Source organism: Tetrao urogallus, assembly GCF_951394365.1.
Source record: "Tetrao urogallus genome assembly, chromosome: 10".
NCBI lineage: Eukaryota > Metazoa > Chordata > Aves > Galliformes > Phasianidae > Tetrao > Tetrao urogallus.
The window spans coordinates 14,238,222-14,258,334 of NC_136823.1; the positions used below are offsets into that span (position 1 = coordinate 14,238,222).

Consider the following 20,113-nt stretch of genomic DNA (forward strand, 5'->3'; position numbering starts at 1 on the left):
CTGAACTTCTACAGGTGCTAAGCAGCATTGCTTGTGGCAGCATGTATTTTATACTCCTTTCTGTCCTGACACCCATCGATTTTCCATTTGCACTGCACTTTACTGCCTCTTTGTCACGTACTGAGGAAGTAATGCTGATGGATTGGCACCACATCCAACTCAGAAAATGGCATCGTCAGACTCACGGGATTTCAAACAACTGCTGAGTAAACTGAGATTCTAGTTTAGTTCTTACTAATTTTTTTTAAGAGATGCAATCCCAAAGGCCGAACAAACACACATTTTACAGATGGCAGGTCATAAATGACATCTTTTCCTGGTGCTATTTATGATAGCCAAATAAATGAAGCATATTATGAGCCATTTATAACGTTCTTCAGCAGAACAGTCGGCCAAGAGACAGAGCTGAAAGTGTGTTGCAACAAAAGGTACCAAAGTGAGGAGGAGAGCAGTATCTATATTTACTACTCTGTGATAAAACAAGAATTGTGCAGCAGATGGATTTAACATGGGATCACTACTGAATAAAACACTGGCTTCAGTGCCAAGAAATAAATATTCAAGGAGGAGGGAAGTGAGTGAAAGCGTAAAAAGGTGAATGGAGCTCAGAAGTTACTTGTAGCTTCAACCACGAAGATAAAAACCCACATAACTCCTCTTGCTGTTAACAGCCCCTTATCTGCAGACACAGACTCCCAAGTTCAGGTATTAATCGACATGTGCACAAATAACAGGACTGAGCACACTGGTGGCACACGATCTCATCACGTAATAGTGATAAGTAAAAATGATGTTAAACTTAAAAAAAGGGAAATAAAGAAAAAGGAACAATATCAATTGGCTGAGCTTTTTCACTTACCACTCCATAAGCTTTTCAGTTCTTTGTCACAAACAAACTCAAATTAATCCTTTTGGCAGCCCCTTAATGGCAGAACACTGCTGGACAAAGCATCAGCCAAGCTGCATTTTTGAAAAAAGTGTTTCTTTTCATTTTTAGAAGTTTTGAATAATGTATTTTACAGTCATAAGTAAAGCTGGAATGAATTAAAGGGAATACAGCTGCACCGTGGAATATGGAGCTGCAATGCTCCTGCTTTAACTCCAGCTCCGAGTGGGTTTGGAAGCAGTAGAAAGAACACAATCACCACTAAAAAATTAAAAGCAATTAAATATTTTTCCCCAACTTTCAGTATTTTTTATATTGAATGTTCCTACAATTTCAGCATTAACAATGCATGATCTTTGTCAGCTTAAGACTGGAAAAAACGTAAGACTCATTTATCAGCTCTCTAGGACCACTTAAACTATGTTACAAGAGAGGGCAAGCAGTGGTAGCAGCAGAGGACAAAAATTCAGGAGCCACGTATAACATCACAACATAATTTTGTAGTGAAAAGGCATCACAAATGAGTCAAACCTAAAACATCTGTGCATTTCCTATAGACCCAAACACACCCTTAGAGACTTAAAGGCTGCACCCCAGGAATAATACTGAACTCTGTTCCACTTAAACCCTCAGCTTCTCCTTATTCTGGGGAAGAACATTTCATATTGGAAAACTGGGAACCTGTGCTTTATCACTTGTCAAATATTACCATGTTTAATGGATGGCCCTTGGAACCTGCAAACCTACTGCTTTAGACAAGGGATGAATAAGTAACATTATGGTGTGGCTCTTCCTTCATCTTATCACTACACTCATATGTATGCTTTGTATGGAAAAGTTTATTTGATAATAAAAATAGCATTCACAGACTTTCTCCTTCTTTGTTGCTACATCATATACATAGTGTCTGTTCCAAGGAAAGAAGCTCATACTGGGTAAGTCCACGACTACTCATCCTAGTGTTATGTATAAACCCAATAAGTCAAATAAAGCTATGAACAATGTAGTATTTATATATGCATAGTGTTTTATAAAAAAGATTGGCCCACATACTGCTTTTTCATCAACACAGAAAAGAGCATCATGTCAATAGCACATTGCAAGAAATGATGATTGAAGAACATAGACTGCATACATGTGCTTAAGAATATATAAGCAGGCCCACCATGAAGAAAGAAATGATATCTGAACCAACAAAAGCTTTAGAATTACTTATATAGTCTCCCATTTTAAAACAGCTTTACATACCTGATTCAGTTTACATTAAAATATATTCCCCTGAATCGATTTGTTCCATTTTCAGAAATATAAACACGTAATCACATTCCTCACAGCTAAATTTTGTCATAAATCCTCTTTTATACAAGAAAAAGGCAACAGTTTTGTGGTTTTTTTTCCAACAGGCTCTATTAATTACAATTTAAACTGTACACACAATGATTGGCCATCTTCTTTCTTGGTTTTGTTTTTACAGTACCATGGCAACAACAGTGATAGACTTGCAATGTTTTTGTGTTCATATGGAAAATGTGAAACAGTATACATGTACACATCAATGCACTGTAAAAAGCAGCAGGTTACTTTAGTGGTCCAACAGTAACGGCAAACATTTTGGCTCAGCTAGGCAGTAATCCATTAAAATCTCAGACCAATACTACAGCAGACTTACCACACAACTTGCAAATTTAAAAACACAACTTAGAAACTTGCAGGTTTCCCTTTTGCTGCTGTTCTCAGACTCAATTTTACAGCATATAACCAGCATGGGTAGGCTTCTACAACCAGGTTGTCCCACTGATTGCCTCTTTTTGCCTGTGTTTTTCCTTTGATACACCTTTTTTTTTTTTCTTTTTTTTCAGCAAGTGCACTCCTTTTATCTCAGTAAGGATGAACCAGTAAAATAAAAACTTAAATACGGAGCGAGAAGAAGAGAGTTTGTCTGAATTTGGCAAAATAAGAAGAGCCCACTGGTTTTGCCCGAGCAGAAGGAACACACCTGCTCCGAGGGAGGGCTCCCCACCGCATCGCCTTCCCGGGATCCCACTCCCTTCCCTTGCTCCAAAGCAGACACGCAATACCATGCACGTTCGGGTTGCTGTCCATATACATCTAGAAGATGAAGAGGGCTGCGGTGGCTGCCTTAATGAAATATCGTTAAGTGTTGCTGAGGCTAATGAGAGATCAACAGTCTACGTTAGTGTGTGACACAGGCATGGTGGTTACCAGTCTTTCTGCCTTTGCGCATCCTGTAGAGGGGGCCTGAAAGTATAAACTGTTCATGGAACAAACTAAAAATTCCTTATCGCAAATCACCTTGTGCTGTGTGGGTTTTTTTTTGTTCTTTTTTTTTTTTTTAATTATTATTAATTATTATTTATTATTATAAATATCCTTCATTGAAACAGTAGTCTCTTCAAACAGTTCTTGCAATTTTAGGAACATTCTGTCTCTTTCTTTTTAATTCCTTCAGCAGGAGCGCTCCATTCCTACTGAGATGAACAATTTTCTTCCTTCCCCACCCCCAAACCTTAAAAAATATTCTACATACAGTGTAGCAGTGAGTCACTAGAGAACAGTCTGGATCAAATTATTCCAACTTGGTCATAAAATCCTTTACCTATGTTATATTACTGGCTACCCCCATTTACTATATTGGGGAGGGGGGAAAGTAGCCCGATAAAGGAATTACTCTTAAGAAATCTACAAAGAATGTAGAAACAAAACTTTATAATCCTTTAGGACCAACATTTGGCAAGTAATTTAAAAAAAAAAAAAAAAAAAAGAATACATTGAAAAATACTTTCTTTAATATTATACATCAGGCACAACACTTTTTTTTAAATGTTTTTTTTTCGTTGTAAGATTTCATCTGCATAAAAGGTTTGTAGAACCAGCGGGTGCCTCCTCGCCTCGCGGAGCCCGGGTGGTTCCAGCTCCCGTGGTGTGGGGAAGGCGGCGGGGACCCCTCAGATGCTGAGGTCGGTGCTGCACTCCTTGTAAGGCCGCCTGCGCTGCTCGGTTGGGTGCCGGCGGCTCGCCTCCTGCTTCCAGCTGGCATCTTCCCTCTGCCTGTGGCCGGCCCGCTCTTCCCTGAGCCGCCGCTCGGGCGACCGCTCTCTCCGCCGGTCGGATGATTTGGCTCGCCTGTCCAGGGAGTTCTCCCTTCTCCTCTCCGGCGACCTCCTTGGCTCTGTGAGTCTCTCCAGTGAGCGCCGGCGCCGGCCGGGTGACCGCTCCCTGCGTCTCTCTGGGGAGAGGTCTCTCCTCCTCTCGTGCCGCTCCCGTCTCTCCAGGGTGTTGTCGGCGCTCCTCGTCCCTTCCCTGCGCTGCTTTTCGGGTGACCTCCTCTTCTGCCCGTTCACCGCCGCCCTCTCTGGCTGCCTCTCGCGTCTCCTCTCCGGTGACCGCTCCGTCCTCCTGCCTGGCACGGTGTCGTTGGCTTTACAAGTCCCGTTCCAAGTGTGGTGTTCGTTGGGATGTCTGCTAACCTCTCTGCTGCCTTTTAGGTCTCTAACGTAAGTCCGCCTGTCCCCATGTTGTGATGATTTGTGAAGGTCTGGTGGATAACTGGACTCCAATGATGGGTGCTGCCGTCGGTCGGATGGCGTGGGTTTCATTTCCGATACATTTTGTGAACCTGTGGCGGGACTGTTCCTGTCACTGCTGGGGTCTGAAAGAAAATAACAGCAAAGCGTTTGGTACCACGGCCTTCCGCAGCGCCGTGACACCACTTAGCACTCTTCAGACTTCATTAGTGACAAAAACAAACAAATGTTAAAGCAGTCAGCGAGGGCTAACCAAAGCTTTCGTTAATTTAACTGCGAACAACGGAGTTACAGGTTAGTACTGGTGCTGCTCTGTTCTATGCTGTGCTTTGGTCCAGGCTGATAGCATCGTTATGCTCTTCTCGACATGGGGCATTTTACATTTCCCCCATCCACTTATGCTACTTTCACTCCAGTGAGGATAAAAAAAAAGGTCCTTTGGGTTGTTGGATTTTTTTGTGATAGTTTCCAATAAAGAGGGGCCTAAGGGCATAATTTTTTTTTTCTTTTATGGCTTTTGAAAGCCTTGCCTTCCTGTTGTGGAAGGCCTTGTTTCAAACAGCAGAAAAAAGTGCGGAAAACAGAATTGATCATTATGTTCTGACCTTGCAAAAGAACATTTTGAAGGTGTGAGAATTAGACTGTAATCGTGCAATTTCCATTTTAAGACATTACTTAATCTTACTTAATTCTGCCACGTTATGAGAAGTCCTAGGGTAGATTTTGGTTTTGCCACAATGATTCAACAGATGATGACAGAAGGTATGGTTTTTTCGAATCAAAGCAATGGAAAGGTATTATAATATGTAGAATGGCTTTGATTAACACCTAATCTCCAGCTCATTATTTTCATGTAAAATCCAGCTGAGCTACCTCTGTAACCCAAACTGCAAAGCTGAATAAAACCCCAGAACTGAGCCCGCAGCCCTGCCCTCCAGCTTAGCCTCAATCACTCACATCATTTGGAACGATGTTTATGAATGATTCATTACAGACGTGGCAATCATTAAAGTAGCCATGCTGACTTAATGTGGGTGCTGCTTTTATTTGTTACTGGTTTTTTTTTGTTTTTTTTTTTTAAAGCAATTTCTGTGGGGCAGCTCGGCCACTGCTGCTACACTTCCTTCAGCCCACGCTGACCTTGAGGTGGGCTGTCCCAATGGCAATGACTAAACCCTTTGCAGCCATGTATGGGGACAGATTTCTTTTTTTTTAATTTTCTCCCTTTAGTATTCCCTCCCCCATGACAAACACTATGCATACTGCTTGCTCCTGCCACCACAGTGTTTCCCACCTGGTGACATCTCCATTCCTTAGCCTGGGAGGGTCGGTGTGGGCATGGACCATTATTTTGGTGATTTCCAAGTGAAACCCTTATTGCGATTCACGTGTGTGCATTTTTGCTCATTAGTTTTCCCAGGCAGGACCATACCTCTTTTCCATAGCTGTAAGCACGTGGCTTGCAGCAACCTGGCTATCACACATGGTACAAGCGAGGCTTAAAGGTGTTCAGTGGTGTACTTACAATTCAGGGGACGCAGGGTGCTCGGAATGAATTGCTGTACATATAAAATATAGCGAAGCGGAAAGCAATGTGAGGGAATTAGGCCACAGCACAAAAACACCTAATATTGATTTTAGCTACAAACCGTAGTTTGATTATGGCCCATAAGGTAGAAGCAAGACTCCCCGAGCTTGTCATTTCTCATACATGCAGCGATATTAGGAGGTATCATCGCTGAGGAAGGAAGAGCCCAGCACCAAGAAAAGTAAGAGAAAGAGAAAGAGAAAAGTAGAAAATTTAGATTCCCTATATTAAAGGTGAAAGAAAGAAAAATCTTCATATTTTATCTTAGAATAAAGAAAGTTTATTTTTCCAGTCAGATTGTCTAGGCTTCACCCAAATATAAGGCTGCAAAGACAGCGGTTGTTATTATTGTGACATAAAGAGACATCTAAGAGGTGATTTGATAACCCAGACAACGAGAGCATCCATTCTAAAAGACAGCTGGAACAGCGACACAGAATGTCATAGAAAAAACATTAACAATCAAACAACGACGAAAAATAAAGTCCACCAGAGACCACAACATTAAAAATAAGTACAAAACTCATTACAAAAATATACAGCCTCATAGAGAAGCACGTTCCAATCAAGTCAGAAAAATATTGGAACTTAACATTATTAGAGGAACCATTTGTGACTGCAGCGAACAGAACAAAGAGAGGAAGGAGTCCCAAATGTTACAAGGATATTCTTTACAGTAAGTAGTGCAGCCCCTGTATATTAAATCCTTGCATGGAGAATGAACGTTTAGTGGTTTAGCATTAGCCAAAAGAAAACTGGTGTTGGATTTTCATCCTCAGTGCAACAGACATACGCTTTGAGATGTGAAGCACTTAATTTACAGGGTATTGATGCAGTCTAGCATATGATACAGTACTGTACATCCAAAGGAATATAGGAAAAGACAAAAGTAGAAAGAACATTACAGAATTTCAGTGCCATCATTGAACCTTCTGGTGTGCTATTTATATTACAGAAGTATAAACCCACAACTTCCCTTTTGTACTGTTAAATACTTCAATTGTTAGTTGGTCATACTCTGAATCTGTCATTTTAAGTTAAGTAGTGAACAGAGTGAGCAGAAACTCTCAAACCTTGTACAGTAAATGAAAAGAAAATCTAGTTCATAAATTGTGCAGAATGATTTTGGTTTTGATACTAGAACATGGAGCGAATGATAAACACATATCTTACTGACACAGAAAGAACCCAAATAAGGGGAGAAAAATGTAAAGGACATCCCTTCAATCATCAGTTTCCTTAGAAACCTCAAAGACCTTTGGTTGGGAGTAGCCCTCCATCGAGGGCACAATATATGACAATTATCTCAAATAAATAAGACATAATTGTAATATTAAATAGTGTGCTATGTTAAGCCACCCAGCAATCCAACCTCCAGGGGAAGAAAAGGAATTCTAATGCAATTCTTAGTGAGAAACAAGGGCTGAATGTTCCCCCACCACAGAGACGAGAGCACCTTTTCATAACTTCCACGCCTTTTCAGACCTTATGAATTAACAAGTTGAAACCAGCAGACTGTTTACAGGGGGAGAAAAGGGCTCAGGAGGCCAAATCAATATATTTTTTTGCAGTAAAGCTTTTTTTTTTTTTCCTTTTTTCCTTAAATAACTTTATAAATATTTACATAAATATTAAGGGAAGGCAAAATCCCGTAAGCCATCTTGGCATTCGTGTCTATGAATACAGACAGGAACTAAGAGAAAATCCTAACCAAAAAATAAATAAATAATCACTGCTTCAGAATAACAACTCAGCATCCCAGTTTTTGCATTGATTAGAAGTAGAGACCTATTTGAACAACATTTCAGCCGCTGAGAAACAGTTTGGCACAGTTCAATGACATTCCTTGTTTGGCTGGACAAGACAATAAGGTTTTGTTTTGTTTTGTTTTCCTCTCTGATCACCAAAAAATACTGCTATGATGATCTTGCCTTACACTGCGCCCCAAGTCCATGGAAGCAAGCAAAGGATGAAATGTGTAGAAAATTCAGTACAAGCGAGGCAATTAACCATATGTTGCAAAGGTTGGTAAGACACTGGTGAGAAAGGAAAATAAAAAAGAATTCCTGCTTCAGATCTTGAGATAAATCATTCATGGAGTGATGCCAGGGAAGAAAGGAATGTTTTCATAGTTTGACCCACCATATTCTGGGACAGAGCCATCTCCACGTTTCAGAAACAGGCGGACCCTGCGGCCACCATTTTTAATCAGTTCGATGGCCCGAGCATGCTTCATGTTCTTGGTAGTTTCCCCGTTGATCTCTAGAATTTCATCACCAATCTGCCAAAGCAATAAAACAGAAGAGCCTGAGATTAGAAAAAAGCCCTGAAGAGGGCCCCCACCCAGCACAGTGCACAGAAGACAATGGCCACAGCAAATGGATAGGACAAAATATGCACCAGTTAGGACTACATATGCCTGACTCCTTCCAGTGACATCTACTGCTATGGCTGTGAGTCCATTGAAAACAGCGCAGGGGATCTGGGAGACATGAAGAAGACAGGGACAGCCTAAGGTGTCAAATTATTTCACTCCCGTTCTGCAAAAACACCCTGCATTGTTGTAGTGCTTAGTAACTAGGCCTATGCTAGAACTGTTCTTACCTTTTTGACTATTTTCAAGGTTTTGGTCAAACTGCTTACTTGTTTTATAACCTGCTTTAACAAAGACGTTCAAGCAGTTTTTTCAGGTTCGTTTCTCACTTGGATATAAATACCTGCTATGAACGAGCAAATCTCCTCTTATATATATAAGCATTTATCAAGATAGAACAACAGGGCTTGGAAGAATTTGTCAAAGCATTGGCTTCCACAGGGCGCAGTGATACTTCATTTTCATCAGCAAAATTTTTGGACTTATAAATCTAGCTTTAGCAAAAGGATTTTGAAAATGCCCTTCATGTAATTTGTCTGGAGGAGACAGACATACTTTGAAGTTACGACACGTTCTCTATTAGAGGAGCAAGGAATACATAAAACTTGGTAATTTCCTTTCTGTAGGCATTTTGTAACCACGACTTTATGTAACTATAACTATAATGTTTATAATCTAGACGATATGCAAAGAAACAGATAATACTAATTAAAACTATACCATACTCTTTCAATCCAACAGTCAATAAATATGAATGGTCCTTCACTGCTCTATCCCCAGTAGAGACGAGGATCAGGCAGGACAGCCTAATTCTCTACACATCTCCAGCTTTAAAGAAGTCACAAAATCAAAGTCAAAAATTGGGACTTATATTTTCACTGCTTCCCATGCCTTTGTTAGCTTTCAAGGTCTGTTTAAGTATTAGAATTTGGAAATATGGGTTGCAACAAGGACGGGGTGAAAGTTTTCCAATGTGTACACGCTTTTGGAGATTATATATACAATCTCTAAATACTCTTTATATAGAGTGCCAGAAGACAGTGACAGCAGTAAGTAGAAACTACCGCTCCTTTCAGTTGACATTTAATTTTCCCATTAGCTAGCACAGCAGAAGATGTGTCTGTAGGGGAGAGGCAGGCAAGTCAGCTCGCTGCGGCGTGCTTTTAAAATCTGTTTGTGCATACCCTCATCTTCCCACATCTCTCAGCTGGCCCATCCTCAGCTAGCCGCAGCACATACAGATCCATATTATACTCCCGGCCGCCTCGCAGGCTGAAGCCAAACCCTTTGGCTCCTCTTTCCAGCTCAACAGTGTAAAAATCTTGGTCCTGCTGGAGAGAAGATGACACATGTGCAATTGAACAGAAAGTTAAATGCGTCTCTAGTTCTCATTTTGAAATTATTCAGCCAATGAACGTTATTATTTCTGTTACTCATCGTTGAAATCAGTTGAGCTTTCACACACACATGAGGATTTCCTTTGTAAAGGGCCGTGAAGACAACCCTGCTCCCAGAGCCAGGCTCTAATTAGCTGGTAACTGGGATGAGTCTACACCACAGTGCTGTCTTCTCTGTTTTGTTACCACCTCTTCTATTCTTTTGTTAGATCAGAAGTAAATGCATTGTTTTTCTGTATAGCACAATGCTGTTGGCATAGGGATGTTCTGAAGTCCCTGATGGAAGAGGTTACTTCTGGGATGGCCAGTGGCAAGGAAAGATAACAGTGGAATAATCTCTTTAATAAGGCACAGTCTGCAAAACCTGGAGCACTTCAGGAACAGCTCTTTATTAAGTTTTGCTCTTCTTTGTTCCCTGATTTTATCATTTGCACACAGAGTGCTTTGTGGAGAGCCCCCTTAAAACATACAATTCCATAAACAAGCACATCAATCACTACTGCCATAAAAACGTTTAACTTTTTCTTAAAGTCTGAGTGAGAATGTTTTGGAAACGTTTGCCAGCTGAAACAAAAGCAACACCTATTAAGAAACTAATCAACAAATCCCTCTTTCTGCAGCAAGCAGACTGAGAGAGAACAGCCTCCTAGTATGGATTTCCAAGGGAAACATTTGAGCACAGCCCTTAAGCAGACTGGAAGCAATAGTCTGTGGTAAACAAAGCAATTAGAAAAGCGTTCCTTACCTGTGCTGCTTGGGGTGGTTTGAAATCAAACTGGGATTCCTGCTTTGGTTTTGTGTTGTTCCTGCTGCAGTGCATGAGAGAAAGAGGGAGAGAGGAAAAAGACAGCTCATGGGGTGTGAAGATGATCAAGGAGTAACCAAACAGAGAGCAGGGCATCACGCTCTCCTCAAGGAAAACAATCTGACCTGGTCTCCTGTGGTATTTGCTGAGGAGTATGTGTGGTTGTAATTGTAGCAATTTTTTCTGCATTGGTCAATAAAGTAGCATTGGAGGATTCTGCAAAACAAATTTTTTTTTCATTATGGAGGAACACCATTGGCTGCTCATTGAAAAGAAGTTTTGCAAAGTCATTTCACTGGAAAGCATCAGTATGTTGGCTTTAAAGAACTTGGAACCAGCTTAAATTTCCTAAATCTCAACATTAGCAGGATAAAGACTTCAATATGTCACAGGAATTACGTATATGAAACTGTACAGCACCTCAATTGCAGGGAAATACTGGCCTTTGTTTGTGCTGTATCTCTTACAGAATCATTGAATGCTTTGGGTTGGAAAAGATTTTAAAGCCCACCTAGTTCTGACCCCCCTCATGTGGGCAGGGACGCCTTCCACTAGATCAGGATGCCCACAGCTCTATCCTCATGGGTCTGCCTTTTCTGGTATCTGTTATCAGATGTACAAAACCACTTTCTAATCTGTTTTTCTTCTCTGTGAGATAAAAAAACTTCTAAGCGCTCCTAACCAGCTAAGAAACATTGTCACATCACTGCTGTTGTTGCAGCCTATGCTCTTGACAATGTCAAGGCTTTAGTGAAAACATCATACTGAGCTCCATCACTGAATCACTTCACTTGAAAAGAATGAGTGTACCAGAAGCTACCACAGCCACCCACTGCAGATAGCATTAAGCAGAGAGTAAAATATTTCTACATATTTTTATATCATATATATAGTATATTTATATAATAAATAATGTATATAATATTTTTTTTTCCACCAACGAAGCTTTTTCAATAAACAAATGCATCACTATTATCATCAATCTAAAGGGAATCCTAAAGCCACTCAATTGGAAGAAAAAAAAAGGCAATCTCGATTGGAGATCTCTCTGATTGTCAGACATACTCAGAACAAATGCTGAATTGTGTAGGAAGGATTGAAGAAAGTTTTGTCTTTATATAATGACATGCACTCCGATCATTAAAGTCTCCAAATACGGAAGGTTGGCTGGATTAATTTTATAGTAGCAATAACTATTCCATGTATTATAAGCTTATCAGTACTTCCTCCACCACCAACTGCAATCTTCGGTAAGATTGAGATATGGCTTTTATCTAACACCTCACAAGGTGATATCAAATATGACTAAACCCCCAAATTACTGAAATATGTCTTTGTAATACAACACACTGCTGCCTGAGCACTCAAAGCTGCACGCAGGGACGCAGAACTGCCTGCATCAGACACATCAACTGCTGTGGGCACAGTTCACAAAACGGCTCACCAAGAGAACACAGAGAAGGGGATTAACCTCAGAACTCAATCTACACTGCAGTGAAGGACTCTCAGCCCAACATCAGTTTGCACAAAAGCTGTATTTCTCCACGCAAAGCTAGAGGTACTTCTGAGAGGTTTCCTCACTCTTGCTTCACAGAACAAGGAAGGAAGTTGATGCAGAAGGGACCATCTAGCTGTCCCTGCCTGGTAAAACGGTTCTCTTGCTATTTTGGACCTTTATCATAGGCTTCAAAAAAAAAAGAAAAAAAAAGCATAAACTTAGAACTCCTTTCAAACTCTCTCTAAAATGAAGGTCATGCAAATGCCATTAGTCAAAGATCTGGAATACACGCATATCAAACTCAATGCACATTCCATAAAATGTAACGATCCTGAACTGAAATTAGTACTGACAGTTTCAAACTTTGAATTGTTCTGTTGTGCCTGCAGGTGAGCAAATCCTAAAAACACCCTCCTGGTCACACAGGAGTTTGAATTCAGAGGAAGAGTCCATGGTCCATACATAACCATTCAAGAGCCGAATGACCTCGGACAATGATGGGCTTTGGGACTGGGAAACCACTGTCAGTAGAAACATCCAACACATTGGGCATGGCATTCCCAGTCAGACTCACAACTCCTCTGCTGAACAGTTCTGCATAAAGGACATCCACCCCCACCACGTGCCTAAACACACTGTGTCTAGCAGAGGGCACAACTGATTGCAAAACAGTGATCAGTATTTTTGAAGAGCAGAATCTAAGCTGAATGCAGAATCACTGGCTAAAAAGATGTATTTTGTTTCTTTAATGAATTTCTCCAGTTCCAGTGCCTCCTATAAAAGAGCCACAGCAGACAACAGCAACAAAAACCAGGAGGAAATAGCTGGCTTTCCAATATAAAATTACAATATCTTCTGTTCTGCCCTTGTTTGTCTCATAAGCTCTTGGCATCCAGTAATTCACTTCACTGACTATGAGAAAAAACCCCCATTATTAAACAGAGTCCAGATATAATAAGAATTTGCAGAAATGGGAATTTTCTTTGCCTAACTCAAGGAAAAGTGGCAGTCATGGGTGTACTTGGTCCTGGGAACCTATTTTATTTCATGGATTTACTTCAGTCATGGAGAAACCTAGAAGAGCTGAAGGTTTTTTCCACAGCCAGTTCATGTCAAGAGAAACTCAGGAAAAGGAAAAGAGGAAAAAAAAAGAACCGTTCAAACAGATGGGTTCAATGAGAGTACAGCTCCTTTGCCTGCAGCAGTGTGCCCAAGTCAATGTGCCCAAGCCCTTAGCATACAGAGTCCTAACATCTTCCAGAACAGAGCTGGCCTGCATTCAGTGGCTCAGAGAGCAAGAGGCTCTGCGTGGCTTGTGTGAGAAGTCCCCGTGTCCCTATTAAACTCTTGGATTCTACAAAATAATTCCATGTATTTTGTAAAGTTTCCCTGTTGCTCAAATCTGTCTCCAACACCAGAAGGTCCTGAAACACACTTAAGCGCATTGTATTCACTCAGAACAAAACCTCTGGAATCCTCCACAAATATTTGGAGATGAGATGAAGATGGGCTTCAAAGAAAAAAGCAACATTCCTACCCGTTAGTAGCTGACTAAGAAGACCGAGTTGAGCAACACCACATCTTTGGTACAGATGTATCTTCACACCAATTGTACTGTGCCTGTTTTTGGCCCACCCTATCCCACGAGGCAGCTTTTGTGCATCATTTTTGCTAGCGTTTTAGATGCAGGTTCAGGACACATGCCAGCCACCATGCAAAATTGAAACAGAACACAAATACAGGAAAACCTATCTCTATCATAATTACAACAGCACATTCCAAACCCTACACATTTCAATGATCTCCTTGCCCTGTTCTGCCCTAGCACACCCAGCCACCAATTTAAGATTGGCATTTTTTGACTAATTAACCCCTTGCATCATGCTAAACCACTGCAGTATCATTGCAAATACACTCCTGTGGTGGTCCATTACAGTGAGTTGGTGCAAGACTAATATGCAGCAAAAACTTCTGGTGGTTTTAATAATGTTAGAAGAGATTAGCAATGTGAGTTTATTTTGAGTCTTGTGATGAGTTTTAGTTCCACCCTTATTTGAGAAGCACAGCTTCCAATTTACTTTCATCTTTCCCCAATGAAGTACACTACCAGAATGTTTAGATTTGCCTGAAAGCACCCCAAAGTCAGAAGGCAACAAAAAGAAAACAGCATTGAGACTGATTCCTTAAATTTCATGGGTTTTGAGCAAACCTCTCACCATGTTTCCAAGTGTTTGTCCTTACTGGCTTCCAGAAATTAAAAGCAGACAGAGCTGGCAATCTGACTTTGGATTTCCAGAGCACAGCAAACAAAAAGGCTCAAAGCCTGCATTGCTGAGAGAGAAAAGAGTTGGCTTCTTCTCTAAATTATAGCTCTCCTTCTCTAGGAATGCCTGATGTCAGTCAAGCTGCAGAGGTCTCTTTGAACATAAGCAATTTAGGAAGGTATTCTGTACACTCATTTGCATGAACAAGGCTGGCTGAGTGCTCACACCAGGATGCTATGTTCCTCTTAAAAGATCCAAATGGGTCATAAATTGTTCATTTCAAAAATTCAATTTCCTTGACTTTGATCAGATATCAAAATAAAGGTAATGAACAATTCTTTCCCTGGTTTACCTTCCCAAACTGGCACAGAAAGGACAGCTCAGCCTTTAGCCTGATTCACAGCCATTTTGTTATTCATGAATACTCATTTAACTGGAAGTAGAAAAGGATCACATACCATTTGACCTGGTAGCTGCTAGACCGTTGGAGAATAAAGCCTTCATGCAAAACAGATCATACTAAATAGAAATGATTTATAAGGAGATCACTTCTGGTCCTGGCCAGCTTTTGCCCTATCACTAAACACAGCACCATCATTTTGTATGGGGTAACTAAATCCATGTTTCAGATTACTACAGGAAATCATATCATTTAACTTCTTCATTCTGCACTACAGACACTGGTTCAGTTCACAGCTTCCCTCTGCTTCCTTGGAAGCATTAAGTGCAGTAGTGCTGGTCCACATACAGAGTAACAGCAAAATGTTTCCTGTCAGGCTGCAGAATGAAAAGGTCTCTTTCCAGTAGTTTTCATTGTGAGGGGGACATCTTCACTTCACTTACAGCTTTTCAGCTTTTCTTTCAAACCTAATTGCACTTTTCCTTCGTTTAACTGAATGCAAGGAATGTACTGTACAGAAATGCTCATTATTTCTGTGTCTGAGCCAGCAAATCCTATATCCACAGACTCAGCTTAAACAAAAAAGCGCAGTGTGAAAGAATCTCTAACTGAGTTCTCCCTGTGAGCCTATCCATTGCAGAGCAGGACAAAGAACAAACAAAATTCTTGCCATTCTAGCTATGCTAAATATCTGCTGTATCTATACCTATGTCTGCTCCGTTCCTATTTGCATCACAGCTAGCGATTCATTTCATGAAAATGATACATAACACAGATCTTTACTTTTACTGAACAGCTCAAAGCAGAAATTAGCACCAAGTGTCAGCATGTTATCAGGGATCCTGCACGTTCCCTCTCATCAGAAGCAATGAGATCCTTCCTGTCCAGGGGAACTCCTTATCAGCTGCAAAGCATCTCCAGAGCCTCTGCCATTAATAAAGGCATTTCCACATGCACTGAGATTCACTTCAAAGAGCGACTTACGCAGAATAAAAACAAATCTTCTTTTCAAACAGCTTAAAACATGACAAAGTGTTTATCCCTTTCTGTGATCTCTTTAGAGACTGTGGAAAGCTTCAGGGATCCCACATACTGAGCTACTGAGCGTGCAGCGGTTCTCAAATATTCTAAAGCTGTACCATTAACCTAAGAATCAAACCAGAGAGTACCAAGATACGCATCAAATTTAGAGATCGTTTTAAGGAGATACTTGGAGAAACACAATAGAAGGGAATATAATGATTTTTTAAATAGGGAATCACTTCAGCCCTGTTGAGAAAACAGCACTCCTACAGAAAAAAAATAAGCTATGGAACACTCACAACCCTTGGGCTCCAATTCCCCAAGCGGGAGACGAAATCTTTACGATTCTGCAGCTCTGACAGATGAGAAAAGCCCAGGAACAAAGCAACAAAAGGGTCAGAAAAGACAGCAGGGAACAGATACTTTACCATCTCCTGGAATGATGCGCAGAGTAACGGTGTTTCCCGCTTCCTTAATGAGGTTGACGATGTCTGAATGCGACTTGTTGGTGATGGAGCACCCATTGACGGCCAAGATGCGATCGCCTACTTTCAGCTTGCCACAGCGGTCTGCGGGACTCCCTTCAATTATCCGACCTATTTTGTGAGGCATGGCCACACATGCATTTCCCGCTTTTGTATTGGTTTGGGGGTTGTTTGTTTTTTTGTTTGTTTTTTTGTTTGGTTTGGTTTTAATTGTTTACATACGTGGGAATATGGTGAAGGGGAAAAGGAGAAAAAGGGTTGAAAAGGGAAAGAGAAGGTTAAGGGTTAATTAATTAATGCATCAAGCAAAAGTTATTATAGGATAGCTTTGCTGCCATTGTTCAAAACATTGGCAATCAACTAGTATGAGTGCACAATACTTCTTTTACAAAAAGGTGTCTGTTAATCCCTCCAATCTCCCTCCCCTTTGATTTCTGTGAGCTTTTAGGGACTACAACTGCATTTAGCAGCCCCAGAACAACCCAAATCCTGATTTTATTTTTGTATCAAAAAATTGAAACTGTGCGCTGAAAACAAAACCTTCCACCTCCAAGATTACATCGGTGTCAGCCTCTCAAGTCTCTCTCTAAATCAACTGCTTTTCAAGCTTCTGCCAATGTTTTGTTCTTTCTCCATTTAGAAAGATTAAATCCTTCTAGCCCTGGGAGGGAGTGTGGCTCCCTTTCCACCATGAAGCCTCAATCTATCAGCACTGGATGGGGAAGCAACACAGAACAGTTTTCTTCCATTGCAACAAAGGTACTACCAGGGAAGGCACAGGACCACTACAGATGGGCCAAGACCGACAAAGGTAACCCATTTGGTGCAGGCATCCCCCTCAGTCCCTGTTAACTCTTTCCCTTCTACAACCCAAGAAGGCATAGGGATGGGAATAAGGGCATTCTGATGTAAACACCTCTAAAACCACAGGCAGAACCACAGAGATGTCTGATACACAGAGCAAGAGCACTTTGAGATGAATGTGTTTTGAAAAGAAAACTCCCCTCCTCTTCCACACAACTGCTTGGCCCCAGAGACACAGTCTTCCCCAAAATCAGATTTGGGACACAGGAGATACAAAACATAATTCAGATAAACCCACTGAGCTTCCATCTGGCTTCCCTGTATGGGCATAAAACCCTTCGGCTTGCAGTGCATGGTGAGAAGGATGAGGTACACAGAGTGAGCATCCAATGCTTCACATATACACGTGGAAGTGTTGGTTCCTGCTTTTTTTTCATACCATGGACTCAGGAGATGATGGGAGATTTTCGTCCTTCACTTTTTTAGAATTATGTTTCTGGCTAAGAAACATTAGAAAATGAGATAAACTACACCCAGAAAAGCAGGGAAAAAAATGGAAGGCAAATACAGATACCAAACTCATTGCTACACAATACATTCACCCTCAAGATGCACTTTCTCATCTGTGTTGTTATCTTTGATTAGTAGTTTTAGAGATAAACACTGCTGCATGCATGAAATACCAGAAATACCATGAAGAAGAAAAGGAACATGGAGTGAGAGAGAACAAGGTTGGAAAGGTGTGATGAAAACTAGCAGAAAGCATTAATGTTAGTTGCAAATGGCTGGAGGACTTCCTGTTATTGTTTTATTGTAATGTTAGAAAGTTTCCCCTTCTGGTAATATAAAACCCCATTCAGTTTAAAGGCTCTGTTAAAGGCACCTGAAATGAGTTCCTGAAGTAAGGAATGAGTTTCTACTCAACCCAACCTCATGGACATTGATGGCCCAGCCCACACCAAAGTGACCAAGGTGAGTTTTAGAACCAGTTTGGCCCATCTCTACATACTACTTGTGAAAGGAAAAACTACAAAGCAAGTACAGAGCAAGCACCACACAGGAGAGGGAACACATCTCATGCAGAGTATTGGGAAAAAGCTGAATATGCTTGAAAAAATTAAAGGAAAAACAGTCACAGATCAACAGATCTCCATGAGGAGTCCCTGCACAGAAAACTTCCAGTTAGAGAGTATCTTGGGCTAAAGCAAACATAACTCTTTACAGCCTCACATTAAGGTTTCTCTGCAGAAAATAGAGCATAGTTTTCATACAGCAAGAGTTACTACTGCATCTTTGCAAATGCTTTGAGAAGTTAAAAGCTTTCTCTCTGTTTTAGAATGAGTTCAGTTTAATGAATATTGCATTGCAATGTTGTGTTCAGGCACCAAAATATCCACTCTGGAAGAGCAGTTTCCAGCAATGAGGACAGCATAAAGGCAGCCTAGCACCTGAGAACTGACAGAGCTCACTAGATGAGGTCTACACTGGACATTTCACCCTTGCAACCTCTGCTGCTCTGATTGCCCAGATCCTGCATGCCCCAAGAACATTCAAGCTTTAGAGGGAGACTGCAGTGTATTTTTGTCTACAAAACACAGCCCTGCTCTGTGATACAGTGGGAATATGGCCAAGAGCACTTGTTCTGATCTTCAATTCTCCATCCACAACACACATCACAGACCAACAGGGGGAGAACAGTTTTTTCCCCTATGAAATCAAAGTGGATGCTGCCTCTTGAAAACCACGGGAAGGAAAGTAAGGAGCATTTCAGGATGGTTTCCCCCTTGCAGTGACATTTCTGCTTTAAAGGAGTCTGCCCTGTGCACACCTGCAAAGCCAGCTTATTCGTGCTTTGCAATATATAACTCATTTGTTGGGCAAACAGTATCACACCTCTCTTGCACCAACACCTGACGACAAGCAAAGAATCATGTCATAGAATCACAGAATGGCTTAGGTTGAAAGGGACCTTAAAGATCATCTAGTTCATATCTTTACCCTGGGCTGTTTGCCCCCCACCAGCTCAGGCTGCCCATAGCCCCATCCATGGCCTTGAACACCTCTGGTGATGGGGCACAGCTCTGAGCAGTTGTGCCAGGGCCTCATCTCCCTCTGAATAAAGAATTTCTTCCTAACATGTAACCTCAATTTTCCCTCTTTTAGTTTAAAGCCATTCCTCCTTGTCCTATCACTATCAGACCGTGTAAAAAATTGTCCCCCTCCTGCTTGTAAGCTCCTTTGAAGAACTGCAAGGCCACAATAACATCTCCCTGGAGCCTTCTCCAAGCTAAATAAGTCCATTTCCCTCAACCTATCTTCACAGGAGAGATGCTCCAGCCCTCTCATCACCTTTGTGGCCCTCCTCTGGACCTTCTCCAACAGCCCCACATCCTGGTTGTGCTGGGGGCCCAAGGTCTGGACACAGAACTCCAGATGGGGCTCAGGAGGGCAGAGCAGAGGGGGACAACCACCTCCCTTACCCTCTGCCACCCCTCTGTTGATGCAGTCCAGGGTACTGCTGGCCTTCTGGTCTGCAATTACACACTGCTGGCTCACATGCGGCTTTTTATCCGTGAGGACCCCCAAGTCCATCTCTGCAGGGCTGCTCTAAATGAGTTCTTCTCCCAGTCTAGTCCTATCGGGAATGGCCTTGACTCAAGGGCAATACCTTGCTCTTGGCCTTGTTAAACCTCACTAGTGCCTGTTTGACAAGTGCCTGTCTAGAAGAAGAGAGTGGTCAGAACAAAACACAGCCACCCCTGCAAGGGCAGAATGCCATGTGTGATGCTGCATGAGCACAGTATCTCCTGACTCTGAAGAAATGGGTTTGGGAGGAGGAGACAAAGTGGAATGGGTAAGAAAAAATCATGTTTTCTTCTTAAAAAAAATAAAAAATTAAAAAAAATCTCAATTTTATTTCTCACTAGCAAGGACTATTAATTAAAACTTCTCAGCTATCAGCATGCTCATTCTGTAATGAGGATCAGAATAATCCCTGATTGCCAAAAAGAAGTTAATCAGTTGAGGCATTACTGCTTTTAGTG

The 20,113-nt window shown here is 41.4% G+C and overlaps 1 protein-coding gene across 1 annotated transcript in view; it reads right to left on the reverse strand.

Moving 5' to 3' along the window:
* Positions 1-3,852: 3,852 nt before the first annotated feature.
* Positions 3,853-20,113, reverse strand: part of MAGI1 (membrane associated guanylate kinase, WW and PDZ domain containing 1) — a gene marked incomplete at both ends in the record, with an annotated part of 285,270 nt that continues 269,009 nt past the window's right edge. Inside the window, 6 exons of the mRNA XM_079540300.1 lie at positions 3,853-4,556; positions 8,162-8,300; positions 9,578-9,721; positions 10,536-10,596; positions 10,721-10,811; positions 16,209-16,412. Coding sequence (XP_079396426.1) covers positions 3,853-4,556; positions 8,162-8,300; positions 9,578-9,721; positions 10,536-10,596; positions 10,721-10,811; positions 16,209-16,412 — 1,343 coding nt within the window. The remainder of the gene's footprint in view (positions 4,557-8,161; positions 8,301-9,577; positions 9,722-10,535; positions 10,597-10,720; positions 10,812-16,208; positions 16,413-20,113) is intronic.